The sequence below is a fragment of the Syzygium oleosum genome, unplaced genomic scaffold (genome assembly GCF_021117445.2).
Source record: "Syzygium oleosum isolate NSW1041296 unplaced genomic scaffold, Sole_v2.1 Sole_v2.19, whole genome shotgun sequence".
NCBI lineage: Eukaryota > Viridiplantae > Streptophyta > Magnoliopsida > Myrtales > Myrtaceae > Syzygium > Syzygium oleosum.
The window spans coordinates 3,031,247-3,051,692 of NW_026607503.1; the positions used below are offsets into that span (position 1 = coordinate 3,031,247).

The 20,446-nt window shown below is 41.0% G+C and overlaps 1 protein-coding gene across 4 annotated transcripts; it reads right to left on the bottom strand.

The window, feature by feature from the left end:
- Window positions 1-755: 755 nt before the first annotated feature.
- LOC115670452 (calpain-type cysteine protease DEK1) lies at window positions 756-19,767 on the bottom strand. 4 transcript variants are annotated; one of them, XM_030591735.2, is made up of 32 exons: window positions 19,418-19,767; window positions 19,106-19,246; window positions 16,866-17,116; window positions 14,666-14,848; window positions 14,389-14,524; window positions 13,820-13,950; window positions 13,593-13,707; window positions 12,491-13,496; window positions 12,188-12,298; window positions 11,799-11,857; window positions 11,075-11,237; window positions 10,296-10,569; window positions 10,030-10,180; window positions 9,785-9,896; window positions 9,540-9,705; window positions 9,350-9,420; window positions 9,147-9,238; window positions 8,873-9,035; window positions 8,573-8,644; window positions 7,249-7,623; window positions 7,040-7,155; window positions 6,654-6,951; window positions 4,882-5,198; window positions 4,391-4,742; window positions 3,992-4,312; window positions 3,782-3,886; window positions 3,507-3,635; window positions 2,614-2,994; window positions 2,393-2,530; window positions 1,991-2,227; window positions 1,463-1,903; window positions 756-1,246 (listed from the first exon to the last, which is right to left on the bottom strand). In XM_030591735.2, exons 2-31 carry the CDS (start codon window positions 19,228-19,230, stop codon window positions 1,598-1,600), a joined length of 6,456 nt encoding a protein of 2,151 aa, XP_030447595.1. In that variant the 5' UTR covers window positions 19,231-19,246; window positions 19,418-19,767; the 3' UTR covers window positions 756-1,246; window positions 1,463-1,597. The 4 variants fall into 4 exon arrangements, with proteins under 4 accessions (XP_030447595.1, XP_056176092.1, XP_030447593.1 ...); XM_056320117.1 differs by having other exon boundaries at window positions 756-1,249; XM_030591733.2 differs by having other exon boundaries at window positions 756-1,255.
- Between the last annotated feature and the right edge of the window lie 679 nt (window positions 19,768-20,446).

Here is a 20,446-nt window from a genome sequence, read left to right on the forward strand (position 1 = left end):
CTCTCTCTCTCTCCCTGTGGGTTCTTTCTTGGAAGTTGGGCAGGAAGCGGAGCGGACCCGAGGGCACGTGACCGGGGGCTCGGGTCACGTGACAGCGTGTCGTCTTCCCAGAGAGCAGCAGCAGCATCTGAAGTGAGGGAGAGACAGAGAGAAGAAAAAGGGCAGAAATCTCGGAGGGACTTCACTGCCGTGGATGAATCTTTTGGTTTGTGCTTGTGAATGTCACTTTTGTTCTCTCCTTGCAGTCTTTAGCACCAAAAGGACTAAAAGATAGAAGACCCAAGTGATGGTCATTGCCTAGTAAACACTTTCTCTTCGTGCAAGCAAATGTGAGAATAATCCGTCGCGCTCGGAGTTTAATGAGACGGACCAAAAAAGGAGATTGTGGAAACCAAAATCGTGGGGATGGCGCCGATCCGATTGCTTTCCCTGAGTTAAGATGATCCGATTACTTTCCCCGAGTTATGATCATGCACTTCATTGTTATCATCATCGAACTATAATGGTTAGAACCGGTTTCCCGAAATAGGGTTACCAACTTGGTAGTTGGAAGATACTCCAGATGAGGAAGACTTAGGGACCCATTTACATAATCCGGCGAATAAGACTCCGGGGAGTTCATAAGAATCTCGGGACACTTCTTTGATTCAAAATAATCTGAAGTATCAACCCCAGAAGGAAGAACGAAATTGTTTATAGACGGGTTGCGCATTGGCAGATAAAGAAGTCGGTAATTGAGCACGGACGACGCAAAGTAAGACACGATGGAATGTGGGGGATTATATTGCAAATCGAACACTATACAATATCCACCTTTCTCTCCTATAAGTGCAAAACAAACTGCAGCACATCTCTACATTTCTCTAGCTACAGCATTTTCTCAATCTTTCCCCTTGTGAGGGAAGGAATTTGTGTGAACTATTTGTCATATGCTTTTCGATATTTCCACCCTTTACAAAATAAATAATCCTATTCTCATCTCGAAACATACTCATTTACAGGTTGACCCCGAGTACGCTTGTTGATGCTGGCATGGAGCCGCAAAACTCAAGCGAGATCAGGCTGAGATAGCCTCTGAATTCCATCTGTACAAGATCAACTAGACATGTCTTCATAATGGAACTCGAGCCCTACACGAATGACATCTTCCATGGCTGCATTCCCCTCCAAAATGACATCATCTGAGGTTCGAGAAGCCCGTAGGTGATCTTCAAAGCCATTAAGCTTCTCAAGGCATCTGCTAGACCTGCTGGCACTAAAGACCATAATTTCAGAGGCGGCCTGTCAAAATTGAGATCATGTTAAAGTGGCTTAAAAAAAAAAGACAACTCGCAGATTCTTTTGGTAGCCAAGATTTGGATTTTCTAATAATGGTGAAGTTGAAATCAATATATTAAGAAGCGAAGAGATTAGTCTAAAAGAACGAGAGAATGAACAAGATAGTCAAAAAAAATAAAATAACCTCAAAACTCGAGCACGGCTCATGGTCCCAAAATCTACTTGCAGGCGCAGGTGCTCAAGCCAAGCATGCATTCTCTTGCAGGGGCTTGTCCTCAGCCCAAGGACGAAGCGGCTACAGAAAAGCCACTGATGCAAATTACAAAGCCTCCAGGGTTATCGATGCTTTGGTGAAAACAGATAGAACAAATGGAGCTTCTTCACCGGGATGTATAGTTGTAGGCACAATCGTGTAACCCTTGGGATCAGGATCCAGTACCATCTCACATGAAATCTCTCGTGAATTTACATAATCTGTCCCCCCGACTGATTCGTGTAGGTATATGTTATAAGCAGCACGACGACCGCGAGTTTTGAGTATCCTCATCCCAATATAAAACATCAACGAATCATGACTAGATTGATAATTTCTGAAACCAGCTGTAGTCCTTGAGAAACTCACACCCTACAAGTCCATAACGTCAAAAAGTCAGGTGAAAGACACAAATAGTTAAGAGATGGAAGCTAGTCTCATAATAATCAGCAGAGGTACCTGAGTCAAGGTAATGAACACATGCATTGGCGATGATGCATCTGGACCATTTGCCCTCAAGCGGAACTGAGGATTTTGATGCCAAGTATCATAATCCTGGCATCCACCAGCACTGTAACCACGCCACTGGCCATGGACTGAGTAGCGCATCTCTGGAGGGTAGACACGACAGACATAGATGGATCGGAAGTGTATTTGGAAATCTTGCCAAGACATCCAGAAAATTCCTTCTTTTGACTGCTCAAATACAATAATCAGAGACACGGCATGAGAGTTACGGAAAAGAAACAACTATGAGACGCCAAACAACGAGATGCACTCATCAATCGATCATGTCATGCGGTTTTGGAGTTGATAAGCAGATAGATACAAAGGTAAGAGGGACCACGGTGAAAGTTTAACCTGCGGAATATGTTTCAGCTTGTGTCTCATCCTGTCAGTCCACTCAGGTGACGAATCAGACCAAGGTCCATTCCACTCAACTTCATTGGCCCATGGATTTCGAATTTGAACAAGCTTATGACCATCCACCTCTCTTACCTGGACAGCAGTACAAGCAGGTTATTAACTTAAAAAGCAACACTTAGACATCACAGCAACACCAACCAAATAACAGGAGATACCTGCAACAATGAGTAAGCATGCCCTTGCACAATGCCACTGGAAGAAATATGAACATCGGAACCTGAAGGACTACCAGCACCAAGCAAAAATCCTTCTTGTTTAAACCGCAACAGCTGAGACCACAGCCTACCACTTGCAAGATCAATCTGCGCCTGAGCACTTCTCATGTCGATCTCCTCACCAGCTCCACCTGTAAGGTCTACCAGCGCATCTTGAACAAGCCCACCTTCAAGTGCCTCATAAGAACCATGTAGTTTCGCATACGCCTTCTCTAGTATAGATACCCATAGCTCATTGCCCTTCTTACTCGTGGCAAATGCAGGTTTACCCGGAGATTCACAAGGAATCCAATCATCAACGACAACTGGGACCCACTCACCCTAAATGGGATTCAGAAAATAAAGAGTTATGCCTACTAAACTTCATTCAGTAACAAAAAAATGGCGAAACAGCCCATGGAGGATTTAATAAAAATAAATCCTACATTTAACAAATATACACGTTGGAAAAGAATAAAACCAGACCAAAGTATCATATATCAGAGAAATAGAACGTGGAATGATCACTCCTGCGTAGCACTGTCTCCAAGGTGCAAACATTTAAGTGAGTAAGGCTTCTTTACCAGTTTTAAGTACGCCTTCCAGTATCACAACAAGAAGCAGCCCTACATAACTAGGTCAAGGCCTACTTCCCTCTAGCTACGCAGTGCTACAGTAAAACAAAAACATGAGCACATATTTCTTTACCCCAAAATAGACCCACACATATGATAGGCAAGCATCGAGCATAAAACTGGTAGCACTGTAGGTCCCATAAAGACGTCAACCGATAGAATGTTTCAACACAACCAGCAGCAAAAGCAATGTCATTGCAATAATTAAAAACTTAGTACCTGGATACAGAAGCGAACAGTGTAGATTCCTTCTTCATTATATTCTGGAGTAATAATAACTTCTGATATTCGTGAAACTTCAGTTAGCACCGCAACAGCACTCAAGAACCAACAGTCTCCCAATCGACCCTGTTGAATTTTGACCAACATGGTTCAGGAGGGAAACAATAAAATCATAGATCATTGAAAAGAAACGACTTTCAAGTAAGTAAACAGGACAAATTTTAAGTAAACGAGTATTCTAAACTTGTGTGTTATTTGCAAAAACAGAATACCTGACAAACATCAGATGGATTAGCAGTCCCAGAAAACAAGCATGGATGAGAATCCAAGCGGGTCTCTTTCAACATTTCAGTGGGTCTCATCCACTCAGAAACAACCTATTTAGAAGTTAAAGTTAGTGTACTATCTAACAGTAACAGAACCATAACTGAACAGTACCTAATGATGCAATGTCAAAGGAACCTGTCAAATGGAAAAGATACCTGCAACTTTGGAGGGGGATTTCCTGGATCAACAAATAGAGAATTATCAACTGGAGGAAACTCCTGGTCAGTAAAATGAGTTTCACCTCTTGCAGCAAGGGCTTCTTTGACAGCCAACTCAACTGACAACATCCGTTGATTAATTTCTTCTTGAGTTTCCATCCTAGGTTTCCTGAACCTCCTAGTAAAAGAATCAACATCAACCACCACCCCATCACGTTCTGGCCGTCTTCTCCTCCCGCTTGAATACTGTCCATCCCAGTCTACATCATCCCTATCATACAAATCAACATCGGCAGGGTCGCTTTCCCATCCGTCAACCTAAGTAGATTGTAAGGAGAAGTTAAGAACCACTTCTTTACTAAAATAAGATAACACATCAATGCAAGTAAAACTTACTCTGGAGGGTGAATCTGCCCAATGCCAATTATCTTCAATAAAATCAATTGTGCTCAGTTCAGTTGAGCCAATGGCAGTATGAAGAGATGCCACCTCATCTTCAGTTAAGCACCTTCCCCAAAGAAAAACATCCATGATATGCATCTTCGATTCAGCTCCCTCACTGTCTGACCTCCCGAATGAATCCAAACCTATGGGTGGTCTAACCCCAATCCAGACCTCAGTCCCTTGTTCCCATATACTGTTTCTCACAGACAATGGCAAATTAGGCTGGTAACCATCAAAGCCACCATCCAAATAGCAAGTTGCCTCACCAATGTCAGCATCAATTGTCATGGTTACAATGTGCCACCTGAAAAGCAGTTATGAGAAGCAGCTCAGGAAGCAGGAAATGCAGAACTAGTCCAATCATGAAATCTAAATAATTCAAGTCTTAAATCCAGAAGGGTGGAAACGATTATAAGAAATTTCCGTATTTAATGACAAATAACCTTCCATCAGCAATACTCGTTGCACCAATACTCCACTCCTTCACCGATGTATGTCTATCATTTTTGGTAATCAACCTTAGTCCGACTTGTCCAGCTTCAATACCTTGTTCAGATCCAGCCACTAGAATTTCCCAACAGACCTTCTTCTGAAACTCAGTTCCCAGAAGACAAACCGGGCCAGACTCAGGTTGAACCATGGCAACAACAGAAAAGCTAACTTTATGACTTCGACAGACACTACCATCAATAGGACCACAGTGTCTTCCACTGGATGTCGGTTCGTCGTCAAGTACACATATGGCACCGGTGATCCCAGTCTGTCAGCCCCAAGAGTGGAATATGAGTGAGACTAGTCGTGCTAACACATAATACTGCTCAGAATTTAAAGATTTACATAAGATAACAATCATGGAAAGGACACAACGCAGAGCATCTGTTTCACTTTCTGTAGACGTCTTTAATTACGATCCAATTGATTATATTCTACAGAAGCAAACTTCTAGTCGGAGAAATAGGGCAGCAACCTATATTTGTCAACAGAGAGGCACAGCAAAAAGCATTTTCAAATAAATGGGCACGGTGATCAAACATGGTTGTGTGAGAAAAAGCACACACTTATCCCAGCTATAAATTAAATGTCAATATGAAGATTGCCTCAAGAATGTGTGAAAATGAACATCTCTGCGCAGCTAAATTTTCTTCTTAAGTGGGAATTAATTTCTGTTGGACAGGAAACATATAGAAAACCATATTTACTACTTCATAGGCTGCCCCCGTGAATCTCTATCACGATTCAGATGAATTTTATGATTATTGCTTCCTTAAGAAGAACGAAAAGCTGCTAGAAGTGATAAGACAAAAGAAGATGCCAGTACCCGTAGTAAGCATAAAAAAATTGAAGAGAAGTATTTGTAGGGGACAAATTTATCACAGACCATGAATAAGTAATGCTGCAAAAATGCATAGAATTGACTAGTCCACAAGATCTTCAAAGGATGCTGATGTTCTAAGCAATCATCTAAATAGATGAACTGATGGTAAATGAAATAGATAGATTTGGAGCCAGCATAGACTAATATTACACCTTTTTTATTTTTAGTCTCCTAAGTATATGAACCACAGGCTACAGGCTACTCAAGATATTACTGCATCATAGCAATCACCGCATGGAATGAATATAATGGACTAGAAAGGTTACAATATGAATCAGGAAGCTGATGAGTCACACCAAAGGAAAATACTACATTGGGTGATTTCTACGTATGCAACAACACAGCAACCTCATATAGATGGGCAAATACGTAAGTACAAGAAAAACTGTGCTAATTATATAAAGGATTTACTCAGCAGTTTTAGTCAAATTGAGAATGGTACTCCACTAAGGATATATGGACAAGTCCCTAAACTAAAAATGAGTAGATATACTTCTCTTGGGAGTCGTATTACTTTGCATACACCCGAACAGTTGTATTACTGAGTGAAATGTCCGAGTAACAATAGGAAAACAAACAAATCAAGAAAAATGAGTAACTGAAAATCATAATTTTCATGAGGACACCTTCAATTCGACGATCGGTTTCCCATGTTACTGACTGTTCCTCAACTATGAATATAATATGTGCAGCCGGTGTTGATTATTGTCCCTAAATGCCTACTATTTAATGATATTCTATCGTAAAAGCTTCAATTTTGAGCATCTCTACTGTAAAATAGAAGACACTACAGAAACTACAGCATGTCAAAAAAAAGTAAATAAAAGAAATCATTGCAACCTGTAGTGCTCGTCTAGCCAACTGAGCACTGTGTATCCTACGTGCAATGCTTGCAACCCTTTCTCGTGCAAAAGAATCATCAAGAACAGAATCACCACCAACAGCACGTACGGCAGCAGCCATTGCTGCTGCCTCCCTGCTGCCAGCATTAGGAATAGAAGATATGAGAGAAGCTTCTATCTCCTTCCACTTGCGTTCTTCCTTTTCTAAGAGAGCCTTTCTTCTTTCCTTACCCCTCCCCTCCTCTTCACGTCTCTGCATCAAGATTTCCTCTTCCATTTCCTTTTCCCGAATATAACTAAATCCACAATAAAATGGTAAGGAAATCCGGTGCACGGACCAAAAGAAAGTAGAAAAAAATGAAAAACAGCAAAGGTCTAAGCTACCTCTCTTGAATAATTTCAAACTGCCGACGGTCTTCTGGCATCCATTTCTTAATTTTCTTCGCACTGAGGTCAGAAAACCCAATGCTGTCCAGGAAGAGCCTCAAACGAACCTCATCCTACACCACAGATACGAAAAATATTTTCACCATTCCTCAAGACAAAGAAAATACACATAAGGAACGTAGAAAATAAGTTAAATTTTCAATTACCTGCACTCGCTCTGCCTTTGCAGTCAAACCAAGCAAAAGAAGTAAATAACCACCAAATTTGTCCCACATGTACACCCATTCAGTATCGATAGCCTCTTCCAAAGCCAAAATTCGTGCATGAGCACACATTTCTCTTCTGTGATCAACATCACTAGCCCTGTCATGGCAACAAGTCCTATATCTAATTCTATAGAAGAACGACCCGACAACTTGCTCCTCATTTCTTAAACGATCGCGCAACTTCATAACATCAGCTCTGGGAAGCACAAAATTTCCAGCCCTATCACGCATAACTGTTGGATCACCAACTAAAAGTGCGGCAGAACTGGCAGATCTTTGTGGCGCTGAGTATGTTCCAGATAGAGCATTTCGAGTCTGCAAAATACTCAAAGTAAATAAGATACTCAAAGACAAAACAATACTTAAGACAGAGCACAACTACGCAAAAGTTCCCAAAATCACAATAGAATTATAAGATGAAAATGAGGAATCAAGTAACCCACCAATTGAAAAGGATAAGACGACATCTCTCTCTCTCTCTCTCTCTCTCTCTCCAAAAATTTAAAAAAAAACCAAGCGAGAGGCATGCAAAACCAGCGTCTTCGAAATCAGACAAAACCAGCAATTACGCCAGTTAGGAAAAAACAGCATGCAGCAAAGAGTTTGAATAAGGGACTTTGAACTCCCTGGCCATCACACACCAACAAGCCATTCCTAACTCATCACATGTGAGTAACAAAACCAGTACAGCTGGTCCACACACTAGTCTAGTTTGGAAACATTTGCAACCAGGAAAACATGTTCACATATATGCATATCACCACTTAGACATGCATGAGTACAGATCCCACTGCCCACCCATGTTATGCAGGTGTCTGCACAGTATACATGCACGCAGACACTGCAACTACAAGACAGCCATATTATCTAGAATCACAAGGTCATTCCATCCCCCCAGCAAAGAAACAACAGTCATAAGAACACACGGTCAACGTTGACTAGAAAATTGTGTAATACAAGTTATAGACAATTATGGCAATGCATCGTTCTGAATACACAAGCTGCAGTGCATGACTGCAGTGGGCACACTGCCCTCCAGTTAATTGCAGAGTTACTGAGAAAGAACTCGTCAGATACATAGAAAAAGTAAGCAATCAACAAAAATAAATAACAGATTAACTTTCAGAGAGAAAAAAAAAAAAAAGCAAGTTGATAAATTTTTGTCTTTTTATATGGTGAACATGCGTGACAAGCAAAAGAACCTGAATTTTAAACAGAGGAAGTAACTGAAAACCTGAGAACCGTAGATCCCATCCTTACATACCTTAGTAGCAGATCTAGCAATTGCTTGAACAATTGTTTCCTTACTCAGGAAGTGCACTGCATCTTCCATCATCTGAATATGGAAGTAAACAAGTGGATAATCAATTAAAGATTTGGAGGAGGCAGTGGAAGCAATAATACACAAATTATTGACAAATGAAAGAACTTGTTCAGAACCAATGACATTCAAAGTCATAATGCAAAATGACGATAAGGAAAAAGCAATTAACTCCTGATACGCAAGTCATAGTCAGAAATAAATAATAGTACAGCTATTGCCAGATAAGACCAGTGGACAAACCTCAAGAGTTAAGCATGGACGAGAAACAGCAAACCCAAAGGCAACCACAAGGGTAATTGCTGAAACAGCAGCACCAGCAAATGGAGGATAAATTTTCAAACTAGCAACAACGCCCCAACCTTCAATTGCCAATGCAACCCCATAAAGCACAAGAAATGCAGCACTGCAATATTTTGTACATCAAAATAGACATTAAGAAACCAATTGCTTGCGCATACATGATAGGAACAAGGGATATGGAAGTGAACTATGAACTGTTAAATGACAGACAAACCTGACATTCTTTCCACAGTCTGCATGAGAGTCATAAACATACACTGGCAGCACTCTAGGAGAGTACACTACAATGGGTGGTGAAAGAAGAACCTGACAAAAAGCTCATTTTGTATTAAAGGAGAATGGGAATACAAGAAACTAGAGGTCTGAAAATGGGATATGGTGAAATATAATGAGCACAAGAGTACAAGACCAACTCACTGTGAGTGCTCTTCCACCAAGAAGAAAGAGAAACGCAAAGTAACCCACAGATGCTCCAACAAATGCTTTATCTGATAATACATAAAAACATCACTAGCAGCATTATAAACGTCCAGATTTGATAATAAGGGGAAACCGCTTAACCAAAACCAAGAACTATGGGAACAAGATAAATCAGTTCTGTGCTCACCATTAAACCAGCCAACGAGGAAAGCAGCCAAAGCCAAAAGGAAAGCGAGGAAACACACAATTAACATCTGCATCCTAGTCAAGTAGAAGTTGTTCGAAGCCCAGTGATGGATAACACCAATAGCCAGTACAACAAGGAGGAGAACTAACAGAAATGCCACCCCAATCTGTCCAATTGCATAAAAATACAGGATGATAAATCAATCTTACACCCAAAACAGTAAAAACAAAAGGAGATACACTTACCATCCAAGGTGTGATTACAACTATGACAGCTGATATTGCACCAAGCAGGAGGAGGAGTCCAATACTAACAAACACATATACACCTCGAGAAAGCTTCCAATCATCATCTTTCCTGGAAAATGCATGAATCTAGTTGAGTATAACGCAGCAACCCATCATGAAATCCAGTATTGCAAGTGGTTACTAGCGATTTAAAATTTTGGATTGAGTTAACCACCGGATAGAAGATCACAAAGCTAACTCACCATTTGTACAATCCTGAAGAAAGCGATAGCAGAGCAGGAATGCCCACCAAAGGAAGTAAAGCAGCAAGAAAATCCCCCTTCCTTGGAACTTGGTCACCTCTGGATTTAATTACCTCAAAGTAGGAGACACCACAAAAGACCACCAGGACAGCTGCAAATTTGAGAGGACAAAAGAAATAATTAGGTTTAGAGCATCCCTGACTAGTAAGCCACCATAAACGCACCTGCCATGCTAAGCACAAAGTTATAAGGAACACGGGAAATACCTTTGAATATCCCAATGCATATAGCAGAGAAAAGAGTGAAACGATATGTAGCGAACCATGAAACAATGGGCAGCACACCAGTAACAACTAAAGCAATTGCAGATGCCATGGCCCATCCAAGGTAATAAGATGAGGCATAAGGAGAACTGAAGCTTTTCTCATCACGAGTCAATCCCTTGTACCCTAAATCCTCCAATGGCTTTGCAGACACAATTGCACCAAGAGCCACCACAGCCAGCGAAAACAATGATGCACAGATAACAAGAACCACTCCCTGTGAATGGCAACAGTTGAGGAACTTAGACTGAGAATTTCACCACTAAAATCCAGATATCCATATGTACAAGTACGTATATATACATTTAATCCAAAACAAATTAGCAACTGGTCTCCATCAAAAAAATTAAGACAGAAGTGAATTACTTGTCCTTGAAAGGTAGCTAGCAACTTAATATAGCAGTAAAAAGAGAGCAGAGATTCAGAATAGCAACTTCACATAGATGATACCAAAGAGCAGAAACTAGAAATTCTAGGAATATGAAGTAAGTGAACAAAACAATACCACCCCCCACCCAAAAAAAACAACATAATATGGATACGCTAATCTTGCCATACCTTAACCATTCAAGCGAAGTAATACAAGCATTGACAGCCATGAGATTGGATTGGACATGTATTAGAAAGGAGCTAAAATGACGTCAAAACACAGTAAAAATAACAACTTCTGATAGATAATTCAACTATAAATAGAGATATAGAAACCAAGCCCAGGTACACACCTCCTTTTTCCCACGAGTAATGTTGCTTCCAGGGTGATCTGCAGAGTGGACTCGTGGTACCCAAAACTGGTAGCCGTTAAGGATCCATAACGGAATTCCAACAGAAAGGCATGCTACCATAAGAGGTAGGGTCAAGGACAATCCAAGAAGAACTGACGACTTGCTGCAACCATGCAAAACGTCTTAAATACATTAGCAGCCATTAAAATCACTCAGTTACTGAAAATTAGCAAGAAGTAATAACATCAACATTAGGACCCAGACACGTGGATAAGGAAACATGGTCGATAGTCACCTGATTCATCTCTAATTATTTGGCAAGCACTCTAGAACACAGACGACCTTTCCATATGATCTCACTTTTAGCATTAATGTATCACACGTTCTAGAAAGTCAAAAATCTGAGACAAACAGGCCATTTCATACTTCCTAAAATAAGTTCAGATTATTCCCATTTAAGATGCTTGAATCAGATAACTGTCGTAGAATCTAGACTACATATTAAGAATAACAGCACCCTGTCCATAACCACGATAGAAACATGGCAAATAACAGAGACCGATACATCACTTCTCCCAGGATGAAAGTCCCTTTGTCATATGTAATACCTTGAACTATGCATTCATTCCATGAAAGAGAGGTGAACTATGATTTCTAGCTTGCAAATATTGACAGTGTGTAGAAGTCAAACACGAAGATGAATGTTGTAGGACTAGGTGCATACCTCAGAAATGAAAGCAGCAAGCCAACGCAAGTACTGAGGAGCCAGGCAATAAAACCGTACTGGGAAAAAACCAATGTCCATGAGAAAAAACCAGCAGCAATTGTATAATATTGAAGAGATACATGCAGAAAATTCATAGACCAACAACCGACATTAATATTAAAATAGTGCAAAACACCGTACAAATGCCAATTGACAGAATCGATATCTAGTTCAGCACTCAATAACAAGCTAAAATACATGGATACAGAAAATTCCAGAGGCACTATGTCATTGCAATAATCAAGCCAAAAACAGTCGGAGATAAAGCAAAAGTCATTCACAATAGTCCACATGCCCAAATTCGACCAAACATGATTCAGTCATAATCCAACTTCTTGGACATGTACCTTCCGAGGTTTAGATGTCATAGCCATATCTTCTGCTTTAAGGGAGCGAAGGAAAGCCATTATTGAACAGACAACAAGAGACAACAGCAAAACAGCAATCCCAAACTCGAACTGCAAAGCAGAAGCAAAATTAGATAATCATGATCCAGAGTAACGCAGAGATAGATGTTAGGCTTTTTGAGTTACAATCCAGAATCAGAATATATTTTAGTATTTTGAGTTAGAGACACATATATGTGCTTATATATCTGCATATAGATATAGCATATATTTTGAAAAAGTACGAGTCCTTCCCCTTCCTACCTGCTGATGCGAGGTACCTATCATCTTAATAGTCTTTGGACGAAAAACTGCAACCACAATAGTCTCAAGGATAAAGATAAAACTAAATATGAGCCATGCCCTCTGAGGAGTGCCTGCTACATGATGCAAAAGAAAGCGAGAGACCTGAAGCCATTTTTCAAGCCCACGAAGCCTTAGTTCTTCTGACAAAGAAATGTGATTAGGCAAAACATTGTCAACACTATTTGAGTCCACGATTGCAACGTCCGTATTATCACGGTGATCTCTATCTGCATCCAGACTACTCCTCTGTAATAATGCCAAGATAGTCGGATCCAACTTTTCTTTTAACATCACAGCAAAATTAGGATCCAATCCTTTATCCTGCAATAAGCTAGTTAATTCTATATCACCTTGTCGTCCACACTTTTTTAACATTGAGGTGATCCTAGGGTCATTTAACCTTTCCTGGAGTGCAAAAGCTAAATTCATATCCAAAGTTCGCTGATTTGCAGAAGATGTGCTGGATTCACAGCCTTGGCTGTCAAGACCACCACTTGAACAAACCACCAGGTTATGGTCAAGATGCTTATCAGCAAAACAAGTTATTGGCTCTGGCTCTTGAATGACAGAGCGGCAAGAGCTACTCCTCAACGCTACACTAGGTCTTCCACTATCCATGCTCTTGTCACTCACAATACCCTCGCGAGAGCTAGTAGCGCGACACAAAAAGGGGTTATTCCAGCTGCTTGCATCAATGGTACTTTGTCCTAAAACCCTGGAACTGGGTTCAAGATGTCCTGCTTCAACGCTACTACTTCGTTTAATGCTGGAGCCACATCCTTCTGACGAACTGGACGAACTGTTCTGCTCTTTCCTTCGAAAGCCCTCCCTCAAGCGAATTACAGTGCTCTGCAACGCATCTCTGCGTGCTGCTGATGGATTTGTTACTGATAGATGTCGAGAAACAAAAGCACTTAACAGCATTGATGCTACGACAGCATAACTGATACAGTGTCCTATGTACCTGAAATGAGGAATTATTGACAGCTATAAGAAAAACATGTCACCCACAAACTAGAGGACTCGTAAGAAATGCTTAATCACAAGACTCAAAACTAACCAGAAATGCACTCCAAAACAAATAAGGAAAACTCGAGATGCGCCGGCAATCAAAAGAGCTAAAACACGGCTCTTCAGAAGCTGAAACACATACAAGCAAGCCCCAATGTTCCAATCTGAAAAAAACAAAGATGTACATAAGACTCAAATTGCACGATAGACAATCAAGTAAGTGAGAACAACTGGACTGCACTCAGCTACAAAAAAGAAGAGTCTCAGACAGAATACCAAGGATTATTATGGCTGCTGACGTAATTACTCCAAGCCAAGGCGCCTCTTTTGCAGTCAAACCATACAGGACGGAGTACACAATCAATACGATTATAGAGCCAACATAAAGAATTCCAAGATGAGAAGCCCTACAAGAATGCAGCAACATAACAACACAATTGGAACAAGTTAGAAAAAGGTAAAAGATCTGGTTAGTGTTAATCGTTTCACCACCTGACAAGTAAGCGCATCTGATTTAAAAACAAAAGGAACCCTAAAAGCAACTGAATCCTCTGTACAGAAAAGAGGGAGAGCAAGTTCAACAAGCCCTCTGAAAAATGATAATATTGACAACCGCTCCAAAAGAATTATTCAAATCATCATATCAAAATCCAAGTTAATGAAAACTGTGCCTTGTGCTCACGATTGAAGTGAGCAGATATTCCCACAAAGGATGCCAAAGAGATAGTGAGCATAGTTCTTCACCATGCAGGAAAAATGCTATATAGTATTTAGTTGAATCTTGCTAAAAACTATAAAGGCGCGAAATGAAACACAAATAACAGCGTAAGATATCATTAACTTGCCTCCTAGACTGCCGAAAGTACAACTCATTAGGATCAGGTGGGTCTGGTAAACATGTAACAGGGCCCACTTCGATGCAATCTGAATATGCAAATCTATAAGCTTTACGTACATACTCGTCCACATTTAAGCCATTTCCTGCAGGTAATGATTGCCGGAACATTACAATATAAAACATATATTGCAAACGACTGCCTAAATTGATGACATTACATTATCAGTGAGTTAACAACTCCAGATTCTAAACTATTTTAGTGAGAAAAAATTTGCATAGCTCACCATTGAACACTATTAGGCACACAAAAAGCATGTTGATTGCCAAGGCAACTGCTGATACACCAAAAAAGAAACCCGACGGTGAATACTGCTCAGATGCCCTCAAACTAGCTGTGACATAGACAGCACAAAGCTCATATGCGCAAAGTAGGGAAACCGCCAAAAGGAGAAGAATAGCAACAGCCCCTGTAATTAGAAAAATAAGAACATCAATATGGCATCAAAATTCATCATTAATCATTTCTACCGCTTTCCCACTTCAGTTTTTTAAGACGCAGCATATACCTCAAGACTTAAAATAATACAAAGAAAATACACTTCCACAGAGCACACAATCAAAAACACGTAGCAAAAGCTTCAATCATCTCCAATTGATGAGAAGGGCACCCTCCAATTCCAATCTTTTACGGTCCTATTTCTACAGGAAAATCCAAGCGCTTTCCCTTGAACGTGATGGAAGCTAACTTCATGGACACTTCATTCAGCTCTCTATAGCCTCAACAGACTTTCTTCCTCTTGTTACACAATCCACACCAAATCCCCTGATCTCTCAAATCAAAAAGATCGGGCTATAAACAAGTAAGAAACACTCAACGAACTAATCAGTTGTGTATTTGGAAGAGGAAAAAAATGAATCCTTTGCATCATCGATTATAAGTTTACATTCCGGTATCTCCTTCCAATTGCAACAGTATTTCTTTCTATCCTTGTCTCTTTATATCCCTGTATGTCTCCCTAAGCCTTGATATTTCAAAAACTTCAAAAAAATTCTTCTTAGCAACAAATCAGTTTGATGGCTTTGCAAATGCCCCCAACAATCCAAGTTTTAATTCCATCATATTGTTAATTTAGGCTGCTTCCACACAATTACCACATATATCTCTCCCAATGCAGCATTCTTGGAACATTATATGAATGGTATTCCAAGCCAGTAAACATTTAACTCGACAGAGCATAGCCGATTTAGTGGCAGTTCACAAAGTCCCACTCTGTGTTATACGGCTGGCCTACTACGACGAAGCATGGAGTTTAAACCAAACCATCCATCTGTAATTGTATTAATAAAGGAGTCCCTCATTAAAACCTCTTCGTATTCTACTGCTTCAAGACAAGGGAAATATGGAAAACAGCAAAAACAGATCCACTCTTGCATTTGTTATTGTTGAATAAAACATCTACTTCTTGTCGCATTGTAGTTGTTGGAGGAAGTTTTAAGTCTTCCCTGTACCATCCTTTTTTTAACTTAGCAAGGAAACTTAAAGAAGTCTTACTTCCAACACGAATCGACAATATTTGCCAAAGCTCGACAGAAAGATTCCCTATAACGACGAATCTTCACAAATTATCCAGAAAAGGAGGTGTCCGCTCCCTTTCACAAAAAACATCCTCTCTTTCACCAATCAGATGACTGCCATAGAACTTGAAAAGGAACAAGGACTCTACATTTCTATTTTAGATCGGTTTTGAAAACCAACACACCATCTTACCCTTTCCTCAAACCACACTATTTCCCCTTACTAAATCCAACATACCATCTTAGCCTTTCCTCACACCACAATAATCCCCCTTACTAAATCCTCCAGGCATCAAAGACCATTTTCAACTATGTTGCAACATTCTGTCAATTGAAATCAGTCGATTCTCTCTCTCTGCTCATTTTCGAGTTCAGGTAGACCAAGGTGCACCTGCTTCAAAATCTAAAATAATCGTGTCACGATAGACTATAAACTAAACAACACTAACAAGCATTTTATAGCTTCATCGAAAATCCCTACAGCACTGAGGTAAGTTTTGGACTTACACTCTGTTTGGGAAAAGGAGGAGGAAGATGGGGCAAATGAAAATTTGGGCGAAAGATAAGGAAAATTTCAAAAGTCCCGAACCATGCTTCAAACATTTAGTGAAAAATTACAGACGGCAAAAGTCCTAACAGGATAGCAGTTTCCAATTTACTAGAGATTCTTGAACTGGACTCGCCACATATCTACGGCTTATCAAATAATCTCGCATAATGAGATCTTCTCTTGGCACAAAAAGAGAATCAAGACCCTTACAAAAGCTTAGGGAACCAACCCACCAGAGAACCAAATATACGAGACAAAAGCAGTAAATAGTCAGTTGAAATTTTAAAACACCAATCCAACTAGAAGACCCAACTTTATCAGTGGGATAATTTCAGAAAATACAAAGTGAGGGAACATACTCGAACTTTGCCACTGCGTTCTCCACCAAAGCATGATCGAATAAAATGCCAACAGTAGGGCAGTGCCAGCCATAATTATGGCAAGACCAATTAAATCTCGCCCCAGTATCCATATCAACCAGCATCCCCATGTGATAAGCACAGCCACCGGAGAAATGACAATCGTCCAAGCAGAGATGGAAAGAAAATCGCATAGCCTACCCAGCTGAGGTCCTTGTAGAACAGCAGGCCATTTCCTGGCAAAGATCCAACTGAAAAGGGGGCAAACCGATCGATGTAAGTGCAACCACAAAGAAAATATAGGAGAGCCTTTAAAAACAGGGAAACACCTTTTAGTGTTTAAATAAAGATGGCTTTCCACACTAAACTTGGTGGTGCAGAAATAGCATTGCCAGGGGACAGTATCCGAAGGACCTTATTGACAATAACAGTTTTACCTATTGACTTGTTATGTGGGTTCACGCCCTGTCGGTGCCATTTTGCAATATTAAATATTTTACTAATAGAAGACCAACAAGTACAATCAGATACCAATATTCACCATCTCCGTGAAAGAGTTTGACAACCAATGTACAGAGTAACATGCAAAAACCGTTCCTACCCAAAGTATATTCCGTGCTCCTAAAACAGTGAACAACATAACAGTCACGTATGAGGTGTGCAACATATCAAAGCTTGTAAACATTTCTCCAGAAGCAAATAAATAGGACGACTATGCTCTGTAACAAGTAGAGGGGAACAAATTGAGTTCTTCAGTTGCTTCTGCATTTGATGCATCTTGAATGGTTTGACCATTAACTTCATCTCTTCAATGCACCTCTCCCAGATAATATCCAAGACTGAGTGGTATGCTATTTGTTAGAACATGTATGAAAGACTACAAGTCCATTTAAGATTGAAAATCTACTCCTCTCAGTATCTTGCGGAATACTCATGGGAAATACAGAAGATTACCACACAGACAAGCCTCATCCTTTCTGCCCTAATGCACAAAGTATCACTTTTTTTGGTACTCCTACTACATTCGGGCGAAAGATTGACTTTCCCAACCCATCCTATATAACATGACCAGCTTTATAATCCTCCCAGTGCACTCATTTGCTGATATTTTCCAGCAAAGGACTTACTGGTCCAAAAACAGGGAGCAACATCCAAAAGGATACAATACAGAGTATCAGGCTGCCTCTTGTTCGACTGCATACATACAAATATTTGCTCATTTAATATAATAACGCCAAGTACAATACTTTTTTTGGGAAAATGGCAAGTGCAAAACCTGACCAACAATTTATCTCCGAATTTTACTTGAAATAGCCCCCCCCCCCCCAACCCAAACTTTCTTGTACCGAGTCTTCCCATTCCAATCCATAGGGGAAGAGATGAAGATCTGCCAAGGAGATGCGGGCAACATGCCATGCAATGTCCGGCCAATAAGTCAGCAAATGAGAGTAAAAAAAAAGTCTCATCGGAACCGGGACACTGATATTGAGTCTTCAGAAAATTTTGGTAATACTTCTCCTCGAATCCCGTTGTAATCTGACAGAAACCAAAGCCTAGGGCAAGTCGCCTTCATTACATTCCATAAGGATTAGGAGTAAGCATAATCGAAACGGATTAGATCCCCGATAAACATTCTGCACGTTCCTGCTTGTTTTTCTCCTTGAGTCTCAATCCTTTCACAAGTGTCGTTTTCAAATGGCAAGCAGATTTTTTTGTGTGATCTGGATTTGGATAACAGAGTTGAAGACGTTACCAAGTCTTTTAGATCCACCTATCTTGTGAATGTATACGCAAACCTCCTTAGTAATCCACAGACACAAACACAAGTGTACGCAAGCGCACAAAAGGGAGTAATATCTGCGCATGCAACATGAAAAGGAAGAACCTGCCTTCTCAGGTTCACTCATAGCCATCAAAAGTCAATACATATGAGATTCAGTCATCAAAACAGATGGGCGCTAACTAAATCAGAATCAAAGGCGGCGATTAAAGCCTCGAAATTTTCAGTTCATTACGTTACAGAACATGATTATGAACATTAGACTAACACAAGAAGAACAACGATGCAGGACTAGGCTCATTCCCAAGAAAAGCAGGCTCATTAACTCACATAAGAACAAAACCGATGCAGGACTGGGCTCATTTCCGAGAAAAGCAGGCGCCATTGGCATACTCAAAGATTTACCAAAACCATCAATCCACCAAAGCAAAAGACCCATCAAGAAAATGATGGAGCTTACCTGTATATCCGCCAGGGCCGCCAATTGACACACCACAGTATAGAAAAAGAACCCGAACCCAAAACCGCGAAAAGGGTCCCGCAAATCGCGCAGGCCAGCAGCAGCTCCCGCTCGTCCCCCTCCATGGCTTCACTACCTCAACTGCTCCACACACACACAAAAAAAAAAAAAAAACCCACCTCCATCAGAACACCCCGGAAGCGCCATCGCAATCGACAAAGCCCCCCAAAACGAAATCCCAAAAAATTCCAAACCCCAGCAAAAGCAACCCCAACGCCGGTCACCGCACTCAAAACCAGCCGGTCCTCTTACCTGCTCGAGCGAAGCGGGGAGGAATGCGAGTGCCATGACGGCGACATCCGCCGCGAGCGACCCGGCCCGCGCGCCGAACCGGAGCGGGGGAAAACACCCCCCCGGGCTAGGCCGACCCGAATTCGGGCGCACGGCGGACGAAAGCCCCCCAGCCCCCCCCTCCCCGGCGCGGCGAGGTTCTCCCGGAGCTGGGGCGGTAATGCCCGAGGGAAGCGGCGGCCGGATTAGGGTTTCGGGGGGATTGAGGGCGAGGGGTCGGTCTTCGTCGAACAATGGAGCTTTCTTCTTCTTCCTTCGATTGCGCGCTTCGAGCTGGAAGGAGACGAGGAGGAAGGAGGAGAGTGAAGAGATGAAAACCCTACTCTGGTGCGGACTGTGCAGGGAGGTAAAAAAGACAACTTTTTTTTTTTTTGGCCCCCTCTCTTTGAGAGAGAGAATGTCCCTGTCTTCACGAGAGAGAAGATGGAGGAGGAAGAAGGAAAAAAAAAATGGAAAAAATGGAAAAAATGATGATATGATATAATATGATAAATTAAAAAAAGAAAAAGCGATGAGAGAGAAGAGGCTCGTAAAAAAAAAAAGAGAAAAAAAATGAAATTAAAAAAAAAGTTTGACACGCCGCCCCCCCAGTCGCTGCTGGCGCGCGTGCGGTGCACGGACCAATCAGGGCTCGCGGGGATCAATCAGTAGCGTCCAGGGGAGGAGGGGTGAGAGGAGTGTCAGTGAAAATGATACATGATGCATGGTCCTGAGTTTTTGAGTCAATCAAGCCTCTTTTTTTTCTTTTCCCCTGAAATTGAATGAGTCCTTTTTTTTTTTATCTATTCACTATTAATCCATGGAGATTAGAGTTAAATTTTCAGGTTTTTTTTTTTTGGGTACGAAGATGTCAAATTATAAAGAGCAGCAAGGTTTGGAAAGCGAAAATAGACGGGTAGAAAAATGTACAAAAAGGTTCGGTCGATACCATTCGAGAGCACGACGCACTTATCCCCGTAACTAATTTTCATCTCACGAGGAAATTCAAAT